The sequence below is a fragment of the Melopsittacus undulatus genome, chromosome 17 (assembly GCF_012275295.1).
Source record: "Melopsittacus undulatus isolate bMelUnd1 chromosome 17, bMelUnd1.mat.Z, whole genome shotgun sequence".
NCBI lineage: Eukaryota > Metazoa > Chordata > Aves > Psittaciformes > Psittaculidae > Melopsittacus > Melopsittacus undulatus.
Window position 1 is genome coordinate 5097244 of NC_047543.1, and position 20370 is coordinate 5117613.

The 20370-nt window shown below is 62.4% G+C and overlaps 1 protein-coding gene across 1 annotated transcript; it reads right to left on the reverse strand.

The window, feature by feature from the left end:
- Positions 1–1263: 1263 nt before the first annotated feature.
- Positions 1264–18696, reverse strand: COL1A1 (collagen type I alpha 1 chain). Its single transcript, XM_034070363.1, is given in 52 exon segments — positions 1264–2787; positions 2904–3146; positions 3226–3416; positions 4294–4576; positions 4656–4763; positions 4862–4915; positions 5009–5116; positions 5223–5276; positions 5508–5615; positions 5704–5757; positions 5932–6039; positions 6148–6255; positions 6761–6922; positions 7052–7105; positions 7439–7492; positions 7581–7688; positions 7775–7828; positions 7929–7982; positions 8078–8185; positions 8454–8561; positions 8690–8788; positions 8881–8925; positions 9122–9175; positions 9276–9329; positions 9406–9459; positions 9699–9752; positions 9915–10013; positions 10099–10152; positions 10271–10369; positions 10491–10544; positions 10804–10911; positions 10991–11044; positions 11849–11947; positions 12204–12248; positions 12334–12432; positions 12724–12777; positions 12939–12983; positions 13089–13142; positions 13349–13393; positions 13475–13528; positions 13634–13689; positions 13837–13888; positions 13996–14049; positions 14213–14266; positions 14536–14580; positions 15819–15887; positions 15972–15998; positions 16000–16065; positions 16146–16181; positions 16264–16298; positions 16432–16626; positions 18487–18696. Coding segments are annotated over 52 exon segments (4362 nt in total). The 5' UTR covers positions 18569–18696; the 3' UTR covers positions 1264–2640.
- Positions 18697–20370: the final 1674 nt, after the last annotated feature.

Genomic DNA, 20370 nt, shown 5'->3' on the forward strand with positions numbered 1-20370 from the left:
GGCACCCATGCACTATAGCACCCATGCACCATGGCACCCATGCACTGTAGCACCCATGTACTATGGCACCCATGCACTGCAGCACCCACGCACCATGGCACCCATGCACTGTAGCACCCACGCACCATGGCACCCATGCACTGTAGCACCCATGCACTGTAGCACCCATGTACTATGGCACCCATGCACTGCAGCAGCCATGCCACAATGGCACCCATGCACTGTAGCACCCACGCACCATGGCACCCATGCACTGTACCACCCATGCACTGTAGCACCCATGCACTGCAGCACCCATGCACTGCAGCACCCATGCACCATGGCACCCATGCACTGCAGCACCCATGCACCATGGCACCCATGCACTATAGCACCCATGCACCATGGCACCCATGCACTGTAGCACCCATGTACTATGGCACCCATGCACTGCAGCACCCACGCACCATGGCACCCATGCACTGTAGCACCCACGCACCATGGCACCCATGCACTGTAGTACCCATGCACTGTAGCACCCATGTACTATGGCACCCATGCACTGCAGCAGCCATGCCACAATGGCACCCATGCACTGCAGCACCCATGCACTGTAGCACCCATGTACTATGGCACCCATGCACTGTAGCACCCATGCACCATGGCACCCATGCACTGTAGCACCCACGCACCATGGCACCCATGCACTGTAGCACCCATGCACTGTAGCACCCACGCACCATGGCACCCATGCACTGTAGCACCCATACACCATGGCACCCATGCACTGTAGCACCCATACACCATGGCATCCATGCACTGTAGCACCCATGCACTGCAGCACCCATGCACTGTAGCACCCATGCACCATGGCACCTAAAGCCACCCCCCATATCCCCATTTGTTCCCCCATGTCTCCACTTCTCCCCCCATTTGGGGAGGGGACAACCCCAGAGCTCCCTCCCCCCAGATCCATCCCAACCTCCTTGCTGGGGGATGGGGGGGGGGGGAGGTGGATTCCCCTTTCCTTCCTCCCCCCGCCCCAGGGCAGAGGGGGCTGAGCGAGGAGGAGGAGGAGGAGGAGGAGGAGGAGGAGGAGAAGGAGGAGGAGGAGGAGGGGGCAGGGGTCTGGGGTGGGGTGGGAGGACGGTGGGGACCGAGCACAGAAGCGCAGGAGCGGAGGAGCAGAGGGAGAGCAGCCGGGACGGAGGACGAGGGGCTCCGGAGCCCATGCACCCCCCCAGGACCCCCACGGCGACCCCCGAGAGCGAAGAGCAGCGCAGGTTGGTCGGATCATTTCACATGCTTTATTTCAGCAGTCAAAAAAGAAAATCATAGATCATTAAAAAAAGAACAATCTCAAATTATTATACATTATACAAACACGGTAAAGAGCCGGGAGATCCCCGAGCATCCGCCTGGAAATGTGGGTTCGTGCCCCATAGGGGTGCAGAGATGGGATGGATGGATGCAGGGATGGATGGATGCAGGGATGGGGAGGAAGCTGCTGGAAGATGAGAGCAGAGCTGAAGAGCTTAACCTGGAAAGTGCAGTTTTCCTTATTCCCTTTCAAGGCTTTGACTTGCGCTGCCTCTACTTTGCGTTTGCTCCGGGCTTTGCTTGTGGGATGGGCTGGGGGTTCATTAGCACCTTTAGAGGACTCACCAGTGGAGCAGGACAGCAAAGAAAAGGGGGAAAGATTCAAACAGGGGAATGAGGATAAATCAAGGTGAGTCTATGGAGGCGGTAGCACCAGGCGGCCCCAGGCTCGGCTGTTTCGGGACCGGAATGAACGAGGATTAACCAAAACCCAGGCTAAAAACCCTGGGGGTGAGGAACCTCCTGACTCCTGAGACCTTGAACGGAGGAAAACGGACATCAAAGAGCAAGAGAGCAACAAAACAAGAGGAAAGTGGGAACAAAAGAGGAGAAATTAGCACCTTTGCTCTGAACCTGGCAGGAAAGTCCCGGCACAGCTGAAAAACACCAAAACAACCCGAAACGAAGCTAAAACTACATGAAAGTGACTCAAAAATACCCCCAGACTGCAACAGCTCTTTAACCCCGGTGAGGTAGCCTTCCGGAACAGGAGAGTGCGGAGCGAGGGTTCGGGTCTGCGGCGCCGGGGCAGCGGCTGCTCCCCTCGAGTGCTTGGGATGCCTGAATGGGAACAAAGCAAAAAGAGAGAAAAGGACCCAAAACCAAAGGAACCAAAGGGAAAGGGGAGAGGGGCAACCCCCCTACCCAAGCAGCGAATCAGAACCGAGGGCTGAGCGTGTTCCTTGCAGCGAGAACATGAACAGGCTGATGGGATGCGAGAAGCAAAGGGGGTTGCGGGGGAATGAGGGGGTCCCGGTGCTCCAGATGAGGCTCAGCTGGGTGAGGTGAACCCAAGGCCGGGGGGGGGCAAGCAAAGCGAACCCACGTCCTGGTGATTTGGTTTGAAAAGTCATTTATTTTTTATTCTTTTTTGGGAGGTTTAATGCTTTTTGGGGTTTTTTTTTAGTTTTTCTGGTATAGTTTTAGAGACGCTGGATAGAAACTGACACAAATTCGAGTCCATGTGAAATTTTCTCCTTTTTTTTTGGCTGTTTTTTTTGTCTGTTTTTATTATTATTATCATTATTATTACTCTCTCCTGTCACATGTGGGGCGTCCGGTTTACAAGAAGCAGACGGGGCCAATGTCGATGCCGAATTCCTGGTCTGGAGCGCCAACATCCATGGGAGCCAAATCGATGATGGGCAGGCGAGAGGTCTTTGTCGTCTTGTACTCGATGACTGTCTTGCCCCAGGCGCCGGTGTGACTCTGTGGGGAGCTCAGCATCAGCCCCGTCCCCACCACACGACCCCACCACCAGCACCGGTACCACCACCAGCACCGGTACCACCACCAGCACCGGTACCACCACCAGCCACACTCACCGTGCAGCCGTCCTCGGTGACACCGTAGGTGAAGCGGCTGTTGCCTTCAGCCCTGATCTCAATCTCGTTGGCGCCTTGCAGCAGAAGGGCCTTCTTCAGGTTGCCAGTGTTCTGGTCCATGTAGGCAACGCTGTTTTTGCAGTGGTAGGTGATGTTCTGGGAGGCCTCGGTGGCCATAAGGCGGAGGAAGGTCAGCTGGATGGCAACGTCAGCGGGGTTGGAGCCCTCACCACCGTACTCGAACTGCCGGAGAACAGGCGTTAGGCACCACGGAACCGGTTGTCCGTCCCGGTTGTTCCCCCCCCATCACCCCCACGCTAACCTGGAAACCATCGCTCATTGTCTCGCCAAACCAGATGTGCTTCTTCTCCTTGGGGTTCTTGCTGAGGTACCAGTTCTTGTGGGCAATGGTGGCCTGGGTTGGGTAGACGCATGTCTCGCCTGTCTCCATGTTACAGTAGACCTTGATGGCATCCAGATTGCAGCCTTGGTTGGGGTCAATCCAGTATTCACCTGTGGGGCAGAGGGAGGAGGGTGAGGGAGTGGGAAGCGAGGCAGGTGGCCACAATGGATAGAGGATGGAGGTGAAGAGCAGCCATAAGGGATGGAGGATGGATGATGGAGGTGAGGAGCAGCTATGGAGGATGGAGGTGAGGAGGAGCTATGGAGGATGGAGGTGAGGAGCAGCTATGGAGGATGGAGGTGAGGAGCAGAGGATGGAGGTGAGGAGCAGCTATGGAGGATGGAGGTGAGGAGCAGAGGATGGAGGTGAGGATTGGAGGATGGAGGTGAGGATCAGAGGATGGAGGTGAGGATCAGAGGATGGAGGTGAGGAGCAGCTATGGAGGATGGAGGTGAGGGTCAGAGGATGGAGGTGAGGATCAGAGGATGGAGGTGAGGATCAGAGGATGGAGGTGAGGAGCAGCTATGGAGGATGGAGGTGAAGAGCAGCCATAAGGGATGGAGGACGGAGGTGAGGAGCAGCTATGAAGGATGGAGGACAGAGGTGAGGAGCAGCTATGGAGGATGGAGGGATAGGTGAGGGGTAGCTGTTAGAGATGGAGGATGAAGGGATGGCAGGTGCAGGTGAGGAGCAGCCATGAGAGATGGAGGAGGGAGGTGAGGAACAGGTAGGAGGGATCTGGAGGTGGAGCATGAGGCTGAACAACAGCCATGAGGAACAGAGGAAGGAGCTCAGGAACAGCCACAAGCAATGGAGAGTGAATGGATGGAGATGAGGAGCAGCGGAAGAGGTAGAGGATGGAGGTGAGAGCAGCCATGAGAGATAGGATAGAGGAACAAAGTGAGCCTCAACCCGGGGTGATGGAGGATGGAAGTGAGGAGGAGGCAGCCGGGACAGAGGGACGGAAGTGTGGGCACCAGCACTGACCGCTCTTCCAGTCTCCATGGCACATCTTGAGGTCGCGGCAGGTACGAGCAGGGTTCTTGCGGGTGCCCTCCGGGCTGCGGATGTTCTCGATCTGTTGGCTCAGGCTCTTGAGGGTGGTGTCCACCTCCAGGTCCCGGTCCCGCATCACGTTGGCATCATCGGCTCTGTAGTAGCGTCCACCATCGTGAGCCTTCTCCTGGGGCGGCTGGGGCAGGAAGCTGAAGTCGAAGCCGCCGCTGGGGGGGCCGGGAGGACCAGGGGGGCCAGGAGGGCCGGGGGGACCCTAAGGAGGAGGGTGATGGTGAGCAGGAGATGAAGGCTGCCAGCTGCAGGCAGACAGCAACACAGGGGCCGATACATACAACGGGGCCGACATCACCGGTGCGACCACGGGGGCCAGGGGGACCGATGGGACCGGGCAGCCCATTGAGACCGTCTTTGCCAGCAGCACCAGCAGAGCCAGGAGGACCCTGTGGGGGAAGAGAAGGGGGGAGCATGGATACCATCCCCATGAGGAGCCTGGTGACAGTGGGGACGAGGCTGGAGACTGACTCAGCTCAGGACTTACTCTTGGACCAGCAGGACCAGAAGCACCAGAAGGACCTTGTTCACCAGGAGAGCCCTGTGCAGAGCAAGGAACAAGAGGTGTGAGGATCCTGCTTTGGTTGCAGGACATCAACATCCATGGCCACCATCACCCCCCCATGGCACTTACTGGAGGACCAGGTGGGCCCTGGAGACCGGAGAAGCCTCTATGACCCTTCATGCCTCTGTCACCCTGTTCACCAGTTTCACCTTTGTCACCACGGGGACCTTGTGGACCCTGGAGGAGGAGGAAGAGGAGTTGAGCAGGGTCCTGGTCACCTCCTGCTGCTGTGCACACAGGGACACAGCACCACCGAGGATGATGGAGGCCAACACCAACTTACAGCAGGACCACGAGCACCAGCAGGACCGGGGGGGCCAGCGGGACCTTGAGGACCCTGGAGCAGGAGACAAGGGGCAGGTTAAAGCAGCCTCCAGCTCTGCTGGCAGCACCAGCCCAGTCAGGGTGCTGGGACCCCACATTCCCACTGGGAACAGCACTTAGGATAGCACTGGGCACGGATCCTAAGGCCAGAGCTGAGCCCACAGTGGGTCTGCAGGGTGAACCCTTGCTCCAGACCCCAGGGCTGGGAGCGGACAAGGGGGGCACAAGGCAGAGCATCACTTACGGTCTCACCACGATCCCCACTCTTGCCAGCAGGACCGACAGGGCCAGGGGCACCGGGGGCACCGGGAGCACCAGGGGGGCCGGCAGGGCCGGTCTCACCACGGTCACCCTGTGGGGAGGAGGAGGAGGATGATGAAGAGGAGAGGTCAGTGTGAGCCAGCACAGCCCCATCACCCGTTCCCATGCTGCCCACTCACCTTGGGACCAGCAGCACCATCACGACCAGGGGCACCTTCAGCACCGGGAGCACCCTACAGAGGAGCAGAGACCCCTCATGAGGGCAGTGCCCACAGGGGCCTCAGTGTGACCACGTTCATGGTGCCACGAGTTGGCAAGTGCTCAGTGAGCGCAGCAAGCCCAGTGCTGACGGGGGGGGGGGACGTGTCTGTGCCCCCCAACACCGATGGTTGCCCACAGCCGCTCACCTCACGTCCAGCTTCACCGGGGGGCCCAGCCAGGCCGGGGGGGCCCATGGGGCCGGGAGGACCTCGCTCACCGGGAGAACCGGAGGGACCTTGTTTGCCAGGCTCACCCTGCGGAGGGGAGAGGCCGGGATGGGGTCAGGCACCGCCAAGCATCCCCCATGGGTTGGTACCATCCGGGGGCAGCTCCAGCATCAGGGACCCCCCCCCAGGACTCACCGAGGGGCCAGGCAGCCCAGGGAAACCTCTCTCTCCTCTCTGTCCGGGGAGGCCGACGACACCGCGCTGCCCAGCGATGCCCTGGGGTCCGGGTGTGCCAGGGGCACCCTGGGGAGGACACACAGCCCATCAGGTGCTGCAGTGGGGGGGCACCCTCCCGACGGGGGCATTGGTGCCCCATGGGTTGGGTGATGCCCACATCACCGGGGGTACCCTCCCAATGGAGGGCATTGATGCCCCATGGGTTGGGTGATGCTCACATCACTGGGGGCACCCTCCTGATGGAGGGCATTGGTGCCCCATGGGTTGGGTGATGCCCCATGGGATGGGTGATGCCCCATGGGTTGGGTGATGCCCACATCACTGGGAGCACCCTCCCGACAGGGGCATTGATGCCCCATGGGTTGGGTGATGCCCCATGGGTTGGGTGATGCCCCATGGGTTGGGTGATGCCCACATCGCCGGGGGCACCCTCCCAATGGAGGGTATTGATGCCCCATGGGATGGGTGATGCCCACATCACCAGGGGCACCCTCCCAATGGAGGGTATTGATGCCCCATGGGTTGGGTGATGCCCCATGGGTTGGGTGATGCCCACATCGGGGTGACTTACGATGGGTCCGTCAGCACCGGGGGATCCCTTCTCGCCGGGGGGTCCGGGGGGTCCGGCAGGGCCAGGCTCACCGGGGCGGCCAGCGGGGCCGGTCTCACCGCGGGGTCCTTTGCCACCTTCCTTCCCGCTGGGGCCGGGGGGGCCGGGGAGGCCAATGTTCCCCTGGGCAGAGGGGGGGACACGGGGGCGATGCCGTCAGACCCAGCACGGGTGTCCCAGCACCATGGCAGGGATGGGTGCTGAGCACCAGCACCATCCCAGCACCCACTGCTCACCCCACTGGGTACTCACAGAGGGGCCGGGGGGTCCGACTCTTCCAGCAGCACCAGGAAAACCAGTAGCACCCTGGAAAGGGGAAAGATGGAGTTAGGAGGGTCCTGGTCCTGGCATCACCTGACTCACCAGAGCAGTGCCATGGGGCAGGCAGGAGGGGAGCATCCATCCGGGGGGGACAGGGGCTCTCCCACCTTCCCCTCTGCTCCATCCCTGGGATGAAGCCATCCCAGGTCAATGCTGTCCCTCCATAAGGGTTTGGGGTGCAGGGAAGTGAAGTTCCCCTCTGCCCCACAGGCTGCGGGTGGAGTGAGGCACATGGGGTTTGAAACCACCTCAGGGGTGATTGTGCCTGAGGGAGGTCCCCAGAACACCCCCCAAACACATACAAGAACTGGTACTTACAGGGGGTCCAGCACTACCGCGAGCACCTTTGGGACCGGGAGCACCAACAGCACCCTATGGAGGAGGAGGAGGAAGAGGAGAGGGGTGAGCTGTGCTGTGGGGCTGCACCCCTAGGGGGTTTGGGGTGGGGGGGGTCACTTACGGCAGGGCCAGGAGCACCAGTGGGGCCAGCAGGGCCGGGGGGGCCGGCATCACCCTTGGCTCCAGCATCACCAGTTTCACCTTTAGCACCAGGCTGGCCATCGGCACCCTGTGGGGAGCAGACAGGGGTGAGCCGGGGGGCTCAGCGGGTCAGGATTAGACCTCTGGGGAAGGGGCAATGAGGACATCACTTACGGGGGGGCCAGCAAATCCAGCAGGACCGGGGGGGCCGGGCTCGCCACGGTCACCCTGTGATGGACAACGAGACCCAGGTGTGACACCGAGATAGAGACAGGCACCCATGGCCACCAAGGGGTGGGCACCATGGCAGGGGCAGGGGGACACTTACGGGAGCACCACGGGCACCAGTGGGACCAGCAGGACCCGGGGGACCAGCTTCACCCTGGAAAGGGGCAGGGGAACCAAAGGGGGTCAGGGCTGTGCCAAGGAGGGAGCAACAGGGACCGGGACACATCCGTCCCCATGGAGCGGCCCTACCTTGTCACCGGGAGCACCAGCGGGGCCGGGAGGGCCGATGGGACCCGTCAGACCTCGGAGACCATCTTTACCAGGAGCACCATCAGCACCTTTGGGACCGGGGTCACCCTGGGGAGGAAGATGATAGCAGGTTAAGCACTGTGGCATCCGGGACCTTCATCCTCCTGCGGGAGGTTGGAGCATCCCACTGGTCCCAGGGAAGAGCTGAGCTCAGCAAGGAGCTGTCCTCAAGGACCAGCTCTGGTGGGGACACTGGTAGCGCTGAGCATCCCAGTGCTGATCCCATGTCCTGGCTCTGGGGGGTGTATCCAGCCGCAGTGATGGTCGGGAGCAGGGCATGGGAGGGGGGGACAGCGGGATTTGGGGTCAGACGTACTCTGTCCCCCTTGGCGCCTGGCAGGCCGGCAGCACCGCGCTCTCCGGGCATACCCTGCAGACCGGGGGGGCCTTGGTTCCCGGGGGCACCGGGAGCACCAGCATCACCCTGGGATGGAGAGACAGGAAACGGGTTAGCGAGAGCCTGGACTCAGAACCAGCCCCGGTAAAGGGGGCAAAGCCAAACCCACATCCCCCTTTACACCTGCACCCTGAGAGCCAGGACCTCGCTCCTACCTTAGCACCATCGTTACCGGGAGCACCGTTAGCACCACGAGGACCTTGGGGACCGGGGGGGCCTTGGACACCACGTTCTCCAGGGAATCCTCTCTCGCCCTGGGGGGGGAGGCAGGAGAGGGGCCATGAGGGGCACGGGGGGTGCTGGGGGTGCCATGACCCTGCCGGGCAGTGAATGGGGTTCAACCTACCCTGGCACCTGCGGGACCGGGGGCACCGGCGTCTCCGGGGACACCCTGTGAGGAGGGAGGGGGTGAGGGTCAGGCTGGGACCGGGGGGTGCCCCCAAGGATGGGGAGGGTCCTGGGGTGCAGCATGGGGCTGAGGTCCCCACTGCTCTCCAGAGCTGCAGGGTGCACCCATCAGCAGCCCCCATGTGATGGGGAGGGCACAGGGGCAGCCCCGTGCCATGGACGTGCTCAGCATCTCTCACCTGCTCACCAGGCTTGCCAGCCTCACCGGGGGGGCCAGCGGGGCCCGGCAGACCCTGGGGGAGGAAGAGGAGCAATGAGGATCCATGGAGGTGGTGACCAGAGGGGACAGGGAAAGGGGCAGCATCACCCCCCCGGGATGGGGACACCCCTCACCTGGAAGCCAGGAGCACCAGCAGGACCTTGTTCACCTCTTTCTCCAGCGGGACCCTATGGGGGACAGGACAACATAAGGGGGTGCTCAGCTCCAGTGGCCAAGGGGGGCTAAGAGCTCACTGGTACTCACGGTAGGGCCGGGGGGACCCTGGGCACCGGCTTCACCATCCTTGCCAGCAGCACCCTGTGGAGGAGGAAGAGGAGGATCAGAGCATGGCCCCCACAGGACCCTGCACCCCCAGCAGTGGGGCATGGGGCTGGATGCGGCCATCACATCCCCGAGGGCAGGGACAGCCCCGCTGACCCACATCACCTCCCACCCCACACATGGCCTCACTCATCCCTGCAGCCTCCCCAGACCCATCCCGCCCCCCCCCAAACCAAGGGGAGCCCTCGCTGTGCTGAGCTCCGGGGTGTACTTACCACAGCGCCGGGGGGACCCGGAGCTCCCCTCTCACCGGGTTTGCCAGGCTCACCCTGGAAGGGAAGGAGCAGGATGAGACCCATGACAGAACCACCGCAGGATGGAGGGGAACACATGCCCAGAGCATCCCCAGGTGGTGGCAGTGGGATCCGTCAGGGACCAGAGCTCCTGCATCCATGGGGAGGCATCACCCCCAGCACCCCCCATTCACTCACCGCAGCACCTTTAGGACCAGGGAAACCCATCACACCGGCTTGACCTCTGGCTCCAGGGGGGCCGGGGGGACCGGGGCGCCCATCTTGACCAGCGGGACCCTGTTATGGGGCGAGTGAGTGAGCCCCCCGTTAGCAGAGGCCAGGGTGAGCCCAGGCAGGAGGGGGCACAGGGGGAGCCACTTACGGGGGGACCAGTCTTGCCATCGGGACCAGGGCTCCCAGGGCTTCCAGTCAGACCCTGCAGGACAGTGTGAGGTCCATGAGGAGCTCAGGAATCCCGAGGGATGAGCATCCCGGACAGCAGCATCTCCATCGCCATGAGGAGCACAGCCCCATGCCCACCCGGCAGCACCCACCTTGGCACCGGGCAGACCAGGCTCCCCAGGGCGTCCGGCTTCACCAGGAGATCCTTTGGGGCCAACGGGGCCAGGGGAGCCGCGCTCGCCGGGGGGACCCTGGGGACGGTGGGAGAGGGGACACAGTTACCCCATTGGGGTGGCAGTGGGGTTAGGCATGGGGACGGTGTCCCCATTAAGGTCACTCTCACCCAGACAGGAGGGAGATGCAGGCACCTACCTTGGGGCCAGCAATGCCATCACCACCGGGGAAACCACGGCTGCCAGGAGCACCCTGCGAGGGACACAGGGGGGTCAGTGTGGAGAGGGGGGTGCAGGGGAGGGATGCAGGGGAGGGATGCAGGGGAGGGATGCAGGGGAGGGATGCAGGGGAGGGATGCAGGGATGTGGGATCTGCGGTGGAAGGGGATGGGGATGTCCCCACGTGTGTCTGTCCCTCAGCACCCACAGGGCTCAGCTGATGGACATCAGGAGATGGGGGCAGGATGGGGACAGGGACCCGGTGGGGACGGGACGGGGCTGCCCCTACTCACCCGTTCACCGGCGGGGCCGGGCAGCCCAGCGGGGCCGGGCTCACCACGGGCTCCTCTCTTGCCTTCCTCACCGGCTGGGCCGGGGGGACCTTGGACACCAGCAGGGCCCTGGGGAAGGAGGGATGAGCACCCAGTGCAGGGAGCCAGGAGGGGCTGAAGCCTCCAGGGGACGGGGGGAGGCACTCACGGGTTCGCCTTTGGCACCAGTGTCTCCCTTGCTGCCTGGAGCGCCGGGTTCACCCTGCAGGAGGAGAGGGGAAAGCCGCTGAGCACCGGATTGAAGAGCACAGGGAGCCCTGAGCCGCATCTGACTCAGCATCCGTCCGCCCAGCACCATCCTGCGCCCGCAGGGCTGGGGATGCTGGAGCAGACACCTCTGCATTGGGCAGCCCATGGCAGGAGGTGATGGAGGTGTCTGGGGATACTGGAGCAGACACCTCTGCATTGGGCAGCCCACGGCAGGAGGTGATGGGGATGCTGGAGCAGACACCTCTGCATTGGGCAGCCCACGGCAGGAGGTGATGGAGGTGATGGAGATGCTGGAGCAGACACCTCTGCATTGGGCAGCCCATGGCAGGAGGTGATGGGGGTGTCTGGGGATGCTGGAGCAGACACCTCGGGGCTGGCAGGAGGTGATGGGGGTGTGTGGGGATGCTGGAGCAGACCCCTCTGGGCTGGCAGGAGGTGATGGAGATGTGTGGGGATGCTGGAGCAGACACCCCTGGGCTGGCAGGAGGTGATGGGGGTGTATGGGGATGCTGGAGCAGACACCTCTGCATTGGGCAGCCCATGGCAGGAGGTGATGGAGGTGTGTGGGGATGCTGGAGCAGACACCTCTGGGCTGGCAGGAGGTGATTGGGGTGTATGGGGATGCTGGAGCAGACACCTCTGCATTGGGCAGCCCATAGCAGGGGATGATGGAGGTGTCTGGGGATGCTGGAGCAGACACCCCTGGGCTGGCAGGAGGTGATGGAGGTGTCTGGGGATGCTGGAGCAGACACCCCTGGGCTGGCAGGAGGTGATGGAGGTGTGTGGGGATACTCACGCTGTTACCCTTGGGGCCGGGGGCACCGCTGGGACCCTGAGGTCCAGAGGGGCCTCGTGCACCGGGGAAGCCGGGAGCGCCTGCAATGCCTGGAGCACCCTGGAAGAGGCAGATGGGGGTGAGGGAGCAGCTCAGCCCCTGAGCCCGGAGCAGGATCAGGGGTGAGGGAGCAGCTCAGCCCCTCAGCCTGGAGCAGGATCAGGGGTGAGGGAGCAGCTCAGCCTGGAGCAGGATCAGGGGTGAGGGAGCAGCTCAGCCCCTGAGCCCAGAGCAGGATCAGGGGTGAGGGAGCAGCTCAGCCCCTGAGCCCGGAGCAGGATCAGGGTTAGGGTTAGGGTCCTGGAGGGACACTCACGGTTGCTCCCTTGGCACCAGGTTGACCGTCAGCACCGGGGTTGCCCTGTGGAGAGGAGGAGGAGGAGGAGGTTACACCGGGGCTGGCAGCACACGAGGCAGAGCACAGGGAGCTGTGGGATGTGACTCACAGCAGGACCAGCAGCGCCAGCAGGGCCGGGGGGACCAGGCTCTCCACGGACACCCTGAGGACCTTCACTGCCACGAGCACCCTGGGGACCGGTTTCACCCTGGGGAGGAAGAGGAGGGAGGGAGAAGCATGACCACAAGTGCTGCCATGAGAGCCTGGCACGGCCGAGGTGTCCCCATCATCTCCTGTCCAACAGAGGCAAAGCCAGAGAGGTGCCCATGGGGACACCTCCATCCGGTGACCCGGGCAGCCCACAGCACTTCAGGCTTCCCTGGTTCTGGGCCACATGAGTTCCTCATGTGGAGCCTGATCCTTCTCTCCAGCCCTTCGCTCCCAGTTTCCACCAGTTCTTCCCAGCCCACTTGGGAGGAGATGCTCAGGCAGGTCCTACCTTAGCACCAGCAGCACCGGGGAAGCCAGGGGGACCAGCGGGGCCAGTGGGACCCTAGACAGGAGAGAGGGCAGGGGTCAGAGCAGGGATCCCACCAACACATCTGGTTCTCCAGGCAGCAGAGCTCTGGCTCTGGCTCTGGCTCTGGCTCTGGCTGCAATGGGATCTGCCCCTGGAGCAGCCGGAGCCGCATCCGGGCTCAGGGGGTTACTTACGGGAGGACCGGCAGCACCGGGAGCACCATCGTTACCACGAGCACCCTGTGCAGAGGAGGCCCCGTTAGTGGTGCCCAGCGGCAGGAGCGGTGCCCATGCCCCCCCCCCCCCCATGCATGGGGCAGCTCAGCCCTGCCCCAGGGTACTCACAGCAGGGCCAGAGGGACCGGGACGGCCTCTCTCACCAGGAAGACCACGAGGACCCTGTGAGGGGGGGACACGTTTGGTGACCAGGGAGATGCTTTCCTCTTCCCATCCCTGCATCTCCTGGTCCTGCCTGCAGGGTTAACCCCCTCCCACCCCATTCTGTGGGTATCCATGGGGGAGCATCCCTGAGGATGAGCTGGATCCCATCACATCTTGCCCTCAATCCCCCCCCAACCACTGTCCCCATGGTCCCCAGCACTCACCATCTGCCCTGGGGCTCCGTTCTCTCCTGGGCTGCCAGGTTCACCCTAGGGGAAAGGACAACACTGAGGGACCTGCTCCAGAGGTAGGAGCAGCAATGGCTTTGTACAGGGTGACAAGGACCTCACCTTGGGGCCAGCAGGACCAGGCTCACCCTTAGCACCATCCAGACCACTGAAGCCCTGAGCAGCAGGAGAGAGGAGAGTGGGGGGGTCAGGAGGGCACCCCAATGATGTAGGGCTCCCCCTCCCCTACCCCTGCAGACATGGGAGGGAGGGAGGACTCACTCTGTGACCCTTCATGCCCGGCAGACCGGCAGTTCCTGGGAGACCACGGGCACCCTAGAGGAAAGGGGACAGGGTGATGGGGGTGCCTCAGGTGGGGTGTCCTGCACCCCACTACCCATGTCCCCAAGGGGAACAGGCAGCGGGTGTCACATCCTTGCACCTCTCCATGGTGGGGTGTCCCCATGGGGAGGGTGTCTCACCTGGGGGCCGGGGGGGGCCACGCTCTCCGGGGCGTCCGGGCTTCCCAGCTTCACCCTAAGGACAAGGACACTGGGTTGGTGCCATGTCCCCTGCCCACCTGACAGGGATGGCAGAGCCACCAGGCCCCAACGAGGGGGGGGCACCATCCATGGGCCACTTACATCATCTCCATTCTTGCCAGGGGGGCCAGCAGGACCACGGGGACCCATGGGACCCTATGAGAGACACGGGGCAGGGGTGCAGTGGTTGGTGTCTGGCCCATCACCCTGCCCCATTCCCAAGGCTGGGATGCTCTGGAGCAGGGACAGCAGGGCCATGGCCAGGGCTGGGAATAGGCAGCCCCATCCCCATCCCTGCAGGAGGAGGTGCAGGACTCACAGAAGCACCGGGCTCTCCGGGTTCACCGGGGGGACCTTGGAAACCTTGAGGACCCTGGGGGGCAATGGGAGAAAAAGGGGGGAAAGAGGAAAAATGGGTTAGAAAATGAGAAGATTGGGTCTGAAGACCCCAATGGCAAAGGCACTTTGTGTGTGTGTGTGTTTGTGTGTGGTTGTCCCTGCAGCCTGTCCCCACATGTTTCCACAGCCGTTGGCAATGGTTGGATACCCCACCTCTCCCTTGTCCCATCCCATCCCACCTAAAGGGGCCCCATCCCCAAAACAAGAGGGGAGGATGAGGAGAAGGAAGAGGAAGATACTCACAGGAGCACCAGGAGGGCCAGGGAGACCGCGGGGGCCAGCGGGACCCTGCAAAGGAGAATGGGAACTGGCATTAAGTGGCTGTTTGTCACCTTGGCCCCATCCCTGTTCCCATTGCCACTCTTGTCACCTTGGCCCCATCCCTGTTCCCATTGCCACTCTTGCTGTCTCCACTGAACCCCATCACCACCCCACCACCATCCCATCCCCCTTCCTGTCAGCACCCCCATCCCTGTTCCTATCGCCATCCCATCCATATCCTCATTGCCACCCCATCACCATCCCACCCCTGGCCCCATCACCACCCCCATCCCTTTTCCCACTGCCACTCTATTGCTGTCCCCATTGAACCCCATCACCCCACCACTATCCCATCCCTGTCCCCATCACCACCCCCATCTCTGTTCCCATCTCCATCCCATCCCTATCCCCATCAGCACTCCTTCCTTGCCCCCTTACCATCCATTCTGTATCCCCATTGCCATCCCATTCCTATCCCCATTGCCACACACCCCATTACCATCCCTCCCTGTTCCCAACCTGTTCCCTCCCTGTTCCCATCCTGTTCATCAACCATCCCCAGTCCCCATCAGCACCCAACTGCTGTCCCCAGTGAAACCTATCCCTGTCCCCATCCCCATCCCTTCCTTGTCCCCATTGCCACACCATTCCTTGTCCCATTGCCACCCCATCCCCACTCCATCCCTGTCCCCATCACCAACCATTCCCTGTTCTCATTGCCACCCCATCCCTATTGTCAACCCATCTCCACCCCATCCTTGCCACTGTCACTAACCATAACTTATTCCCACTGACACCCCATCCCTGTCCCCATCCCTGTCCCCATCCCTGTCCCCATCCCTGTCCCTCTCTGTCCCCATCCCTGTCCCCATCCCTGTCCCTCTCTGTCCCCATCCCTGTCCCCATTCCTGTCCCCCTCTGTCCCCATCCCTGTCCCTGTCTCTGTCCCCATCCCTGTCCCCATCCCTGTCCCCATCCCTGTCCCCCTCTGTCCCCATCCCTGTCCCCATCCCTGTCCCTCTCTGTCCCCATCCCTGTCCCCCTCTGTCCCCATCCCTGTCCCTGTCTCTGTCCCCATCCCTGTCCCCATCCCTGTCCCTCTCTGTCCCCATCCCTGTCCCCATCACCTCCAGGACCCACACCCTCCCCATGCCTCCCAGTTCCCACCACTCCATATCCTCAGCACCACCAGCACAAGCAGCGCTTGGGTCACTGTATCCTTTCCACAGCCCCATTGCAGCCCCCCCGTACCCCCCGGTGCTCACCATGGGGCCGGGCACAGCCATGCCTCCGGCTTTCTCGTCGTAGCCATAGGACATTTGAGGAGCGAAGTTCTGCGGACGGGAGGGGGGGGGGGTGAGTGGGGCACAGCCCCCCCTGGAGGGGCTTCACCCCACGGGGACCCCTCCTATACTCACTCCGCCGAGGCCTGGGGGGCCGGGGGGGGCCGGGGGGCCCCGGGAGGCCGGGCTGTCCGGGGATGCCGTCTCTGCCAGGGGGGCCGGGGAGTCCCTGTGGGGGGCAAGAGGAGGGTGAGCCCAGCGGGACCGGGGTCCCAGCGGCGCGGGGGGGGCTGTGGGGGGGGTACCCACCCTGTCTCCTTTGGGGCCGGTGTCTCCCTTAGGACCCTGGTGAGGAGGAACGGAGCCTTGGTTAGCAATGGGGTTCACAACCAACCGGGGGTGTGGGGGGGGGACAAGGAGCTCTTACCTCTACTCCAGCGCTTTCTGGGTAGACAGGGGAGGCTGCGGGAGAAAGGAGGGGGGGTTGGAGGGTCCCGTTGTGCCCCCCCCGCAGCCCAGACACCACGGGGATGGGCGCTGAGCCGCGGGGACGGTGCCGCCGGCGGGGGGGGACGGGGGGGACACGGGTCGGTACCGTCGGTGTCGGGACAGATGGGGCAGCATTCTCCGAAGGGGATCTCGGCGTTGGGGCAGTCGGAGGTGTCCTCGCAGATCACCTCATCGCAGAGGATGTTGCCGCTGTCGCAGACGCAGATCTGGCAGGGTTCTGGTTTCCACACATCCTTGTCGTTGTACGTTAGCCCATCCTGTATGCAGCTTCCAGTCTGGACTGCGGAGGGCAGGGGGGGGACGTGAGGGAGGGGGGCACGGCCCCACACACAGCTCCCTCCCCTCCATCCCCCTCGCCTCGCTCCTGCAGCTCCTCTCCCTTCATCTGGTTCTCATCATCCCATCGCGGTGACACAGGAAAAGCAGAACCATAAACTCTTCCCACATACTCTGGAATTTAAACAAACCCCTCCAGCCAAGCTCCAGCTTCCTCAGCCGCCAAGGCAAATACCCCCACGGTGGGCAGGGGGTCAGCGCTGGTGTCCCCTTGTCCACGGGGGACAGGGATGGGATGGGAACGGGACGGGATCAGAGGGATCGAGTGGGTTGGCCCCAGTGTCTGGGCTGAAATTAGATCCAGGCGGCTGCGGGATGAGGCTGGATCAGGCCGGATGGGTTGGGGAAGAAAAGCGCAGAGCCTGGAAGCAGGCATGGGGCAGCGAGCCAGAGCCGTGGGGCTGCCCCATAGAAGGGGCCTGGGGATGGGGTGTGGAGGTGGCCCTGCCAGTGGGCCCCGGCTTGGTGAGAGCAAGAGGCGAAAATCAAACTGGGAACTGCAAAACACCCATTGCAAAAGGCAAAGGGGAAAGCGGCTGTTGCAAAGAGGCGAAAGGGAAGAGGCTGAACCCCCCCTGCAAGAGGCCAAAGGCAGGAGGGAACTGCAGGACAGCCACTGGAAACAGCGGAACGGCCACTGGGAGCTGTGAATGGTCACTGCAAACTGCAGGATGGCCACTGGAAACTGCAGAATGGCCACTGGAAACTGTAAATGGTAACTGCAAACTGCAGAAGAGCCACTGCAAACAGCAGCATGGCCATTGGAACCCGTAAATGGTAACTGGAAACTGCAGGATGACTACTGCAAACTGCAAATGGCCACTGGAATCTGCAAATAGCAACTAGAAACTGCAAATGGCCATTGGAAACTGCAAACAGCAACTGCAAACTGCAAACGGCCACTGGAAACTGCAAATGGCCATTGGAAACTGCAGAGCGGCCACTGCAAACTGCAGAGTGACCACTGCAAACTGCAGAGCGGCCACTGCGAACTGCAGAGTGACCACTGCAAACTGCAGAGTGACCACTGCAAACTGCAGAGCGACCACTGCAAACTGCAGAGCGGCCACTGCAAACTGCAGAGTGACCACTGCAAACTGCAGAGCGACCACTGCAAACTGCAGAGCGACCACTGCAAACTGCAGAGCGGCCACTGCAAACTGCAGAGTGACCACTGCAAACTGCAGAGCGACCACTGCGAACTGTGGACCCCAAATGTCCAAGTGCAAAATTCCCCCAAAAAAGTAAAACTAAATCACAAAAGGCACAAAATCCCCTCGGTGCTGAGCTGGGCCGGACCCGCGGTGCCCCCGGCCGGCTCCGTGCCCCATGCCCACGGTGGGGCGCAGTGGGGCAGCCGGTCCCCCCGGGCCAGCCCAGGACGTTTCGCTATGAATCATCCAGGATTTGTCTCATTCTTTCCTGATGGATTCTGCAGCTCCCGGGGCCGGGCCCACCCCCCGCTCCCCCCCGCTCCCCCCTCGCCTCTTCCCCCCTTTCCGTCCCTGCTCCTCCTCCTCCTCCCCTTCTTCCCCCGGCTCCTCTCCTCCCTTCCCTCCCACCCCGCTCTTGGCAGGGAGCCCCGGCTCCGGCACCCCCGAACCCCTTCACCCCCAGTCCCCCCAACCTCCTTCTCCTCTCGCCTTCCCCCCCGCTTTGGGGTGGGTGTTCTGCTCCGGATGCCAAGCACCCCTTGAGCCCTTCCCAGGCCGTGGCTCCGGAGCAAGCGTCGACGATGCCGCCCAACCTCATCCCACCGCCGCCCTCATCCCGAAGGAGCCGTCGCGGATGCCGGACTACTTACTGTCTTCTTCTCCTTGCCCGCGGGTGAGTAGTACAGTCGCTGCTATCAACAGCAGTGACCGAGAATCCACAAAGCTGAACATGTCTAAATATTAGACATGTAGACTCTTTGGGGTCTCTTTTGTTCTTAGGTTGGGGTCATACGGGGCCGATCCAACTCTGGAGCTCCAAATCCAGACCCCAGCAGAAACTTCCTACTGCCCTTGCCCACTCCTTTGCCTCCCCTTATATACGATGCGCTGGCTGGGAGAGGTGGGACCCATCACAACCAGGGAATTTTGGACGGCCCCTCGGCCAATCAGCGGCACCCAGCGAGTCGGGGGGCACCCCTCACCCCCCCCCCCCCCCCAGTCTGTCTGTCTGTCCATCCATCCTTGCACACGCATGCACAGCCGTGCAAATGCATGGTTGTGGGGTGGGTGGGAAGGGGGTGTTAGGATGGGTTTGGGGGGGGTTCCCCATCCTGAGGTGTTGATGGGGTGGATGTGGCCACGCAGGGAGGGGACAGACAATGTGACATGTGGCACCTGGGGGACCTCAGTGCCATGCGACACTGGGGGGTCAGGGGACTGCAAACACCCCCCCTCTGTCACCCACCCCCCCCCGGGGCTCCCCATCATTCACAAGCACCCTCATGCCCCAGCACAGTGCAAAGGCCAAGGACATGAGCCCCAGGCACCTGGAGTTCCTCTTGGGCCACAATCCCCATGCGGGACCCCCCAACCTTCGGACACCCCAAAACTCTCTTTTTCAGTCTCTTTTCCCTTTCTATCCATCTTTTCCCCTTTCCCGTCCCAGCCCTTTCCCTCCCCTCCATCCCGCTCCCCTCTCCCCCATCCTGGCACACTTCCACAGCCGTTTCCACATTTGAAGGAGCCACGTTGGTTGGAAAAAGCAAAAGCTCCTTGACAATAATCCACAATCGACTGTGCAATTTGAGAGGCTGTAATTACACGCCAAAAAATATACGTATTTACCAGGGCTGGGGCATGGGGGGGGGAGGAAGGAGCCCTGCAAAGGGGATGTGGCACCTGGAAAACGGGGGACACCTACAGAAGGGGGGATTTTTAGGGGGAAAAGGTGGGAAATGGGGCTGGGGTCTGGCTGAGAGAGGGAGCAAAGAGCTGGGTCTGGCTCTCACACGTCTGTTTGCCCCCCAGCACTGTGGTTGCACAGGGCACTGGGAGCACTGGGCTCAGCACAGAGGGGAAACCCCCTCCAAGCAGGGCTTTTTCATTGACATATTTATTATTGATCATCTTTAATAGTTCGAAATCACTGCAATTGAACAATGAAATAATGGGGGGAGGGGAGGAAGTGCACTGAAATAGCCGAAATCCCCCCAAACCTTGCTCCAACCCCCAGTGACCCCCAGCTCCTTCCTCCCAGCTGCAGCTCAATGCAGAGAGAAGCAGCAAACCCACCCAAGGGGGGGTTCTGTGCGCACACACGGACACGCGTGCACACGCGTGCACACGCATGCAGATGGGGACACGCGTGCACACGCCTGCAGACGGGGCCACGCGTGCACACGCATGCAGACGGGGCACACGCGTGCACACGCATGCAGACGGGGACACGCGTGCACACGCATGCAGACGGGGCCACGCGTGCACACGCATGCAGACGGGCACACGCGTGCACACGCATGCAGACAGGGACACGCGTGCACACGCCTGCAGACGGGGACACGCGTGCACACGCATGCAGACGGGGCACACGCATGCAGACGGGGCCACGCGTGCACACGCCTGCAGACGGGGCCACGCGTGCGCGCGCCGGGAGCAGCTGGCCCCGGCTCCGTGCATCCGAGACACGTTGCAGCGCGGAGCCTCCTCCAATCCCTGCAGCCCTGGCCCAGCTCCAGCCTGAAGATGTGTCTTTA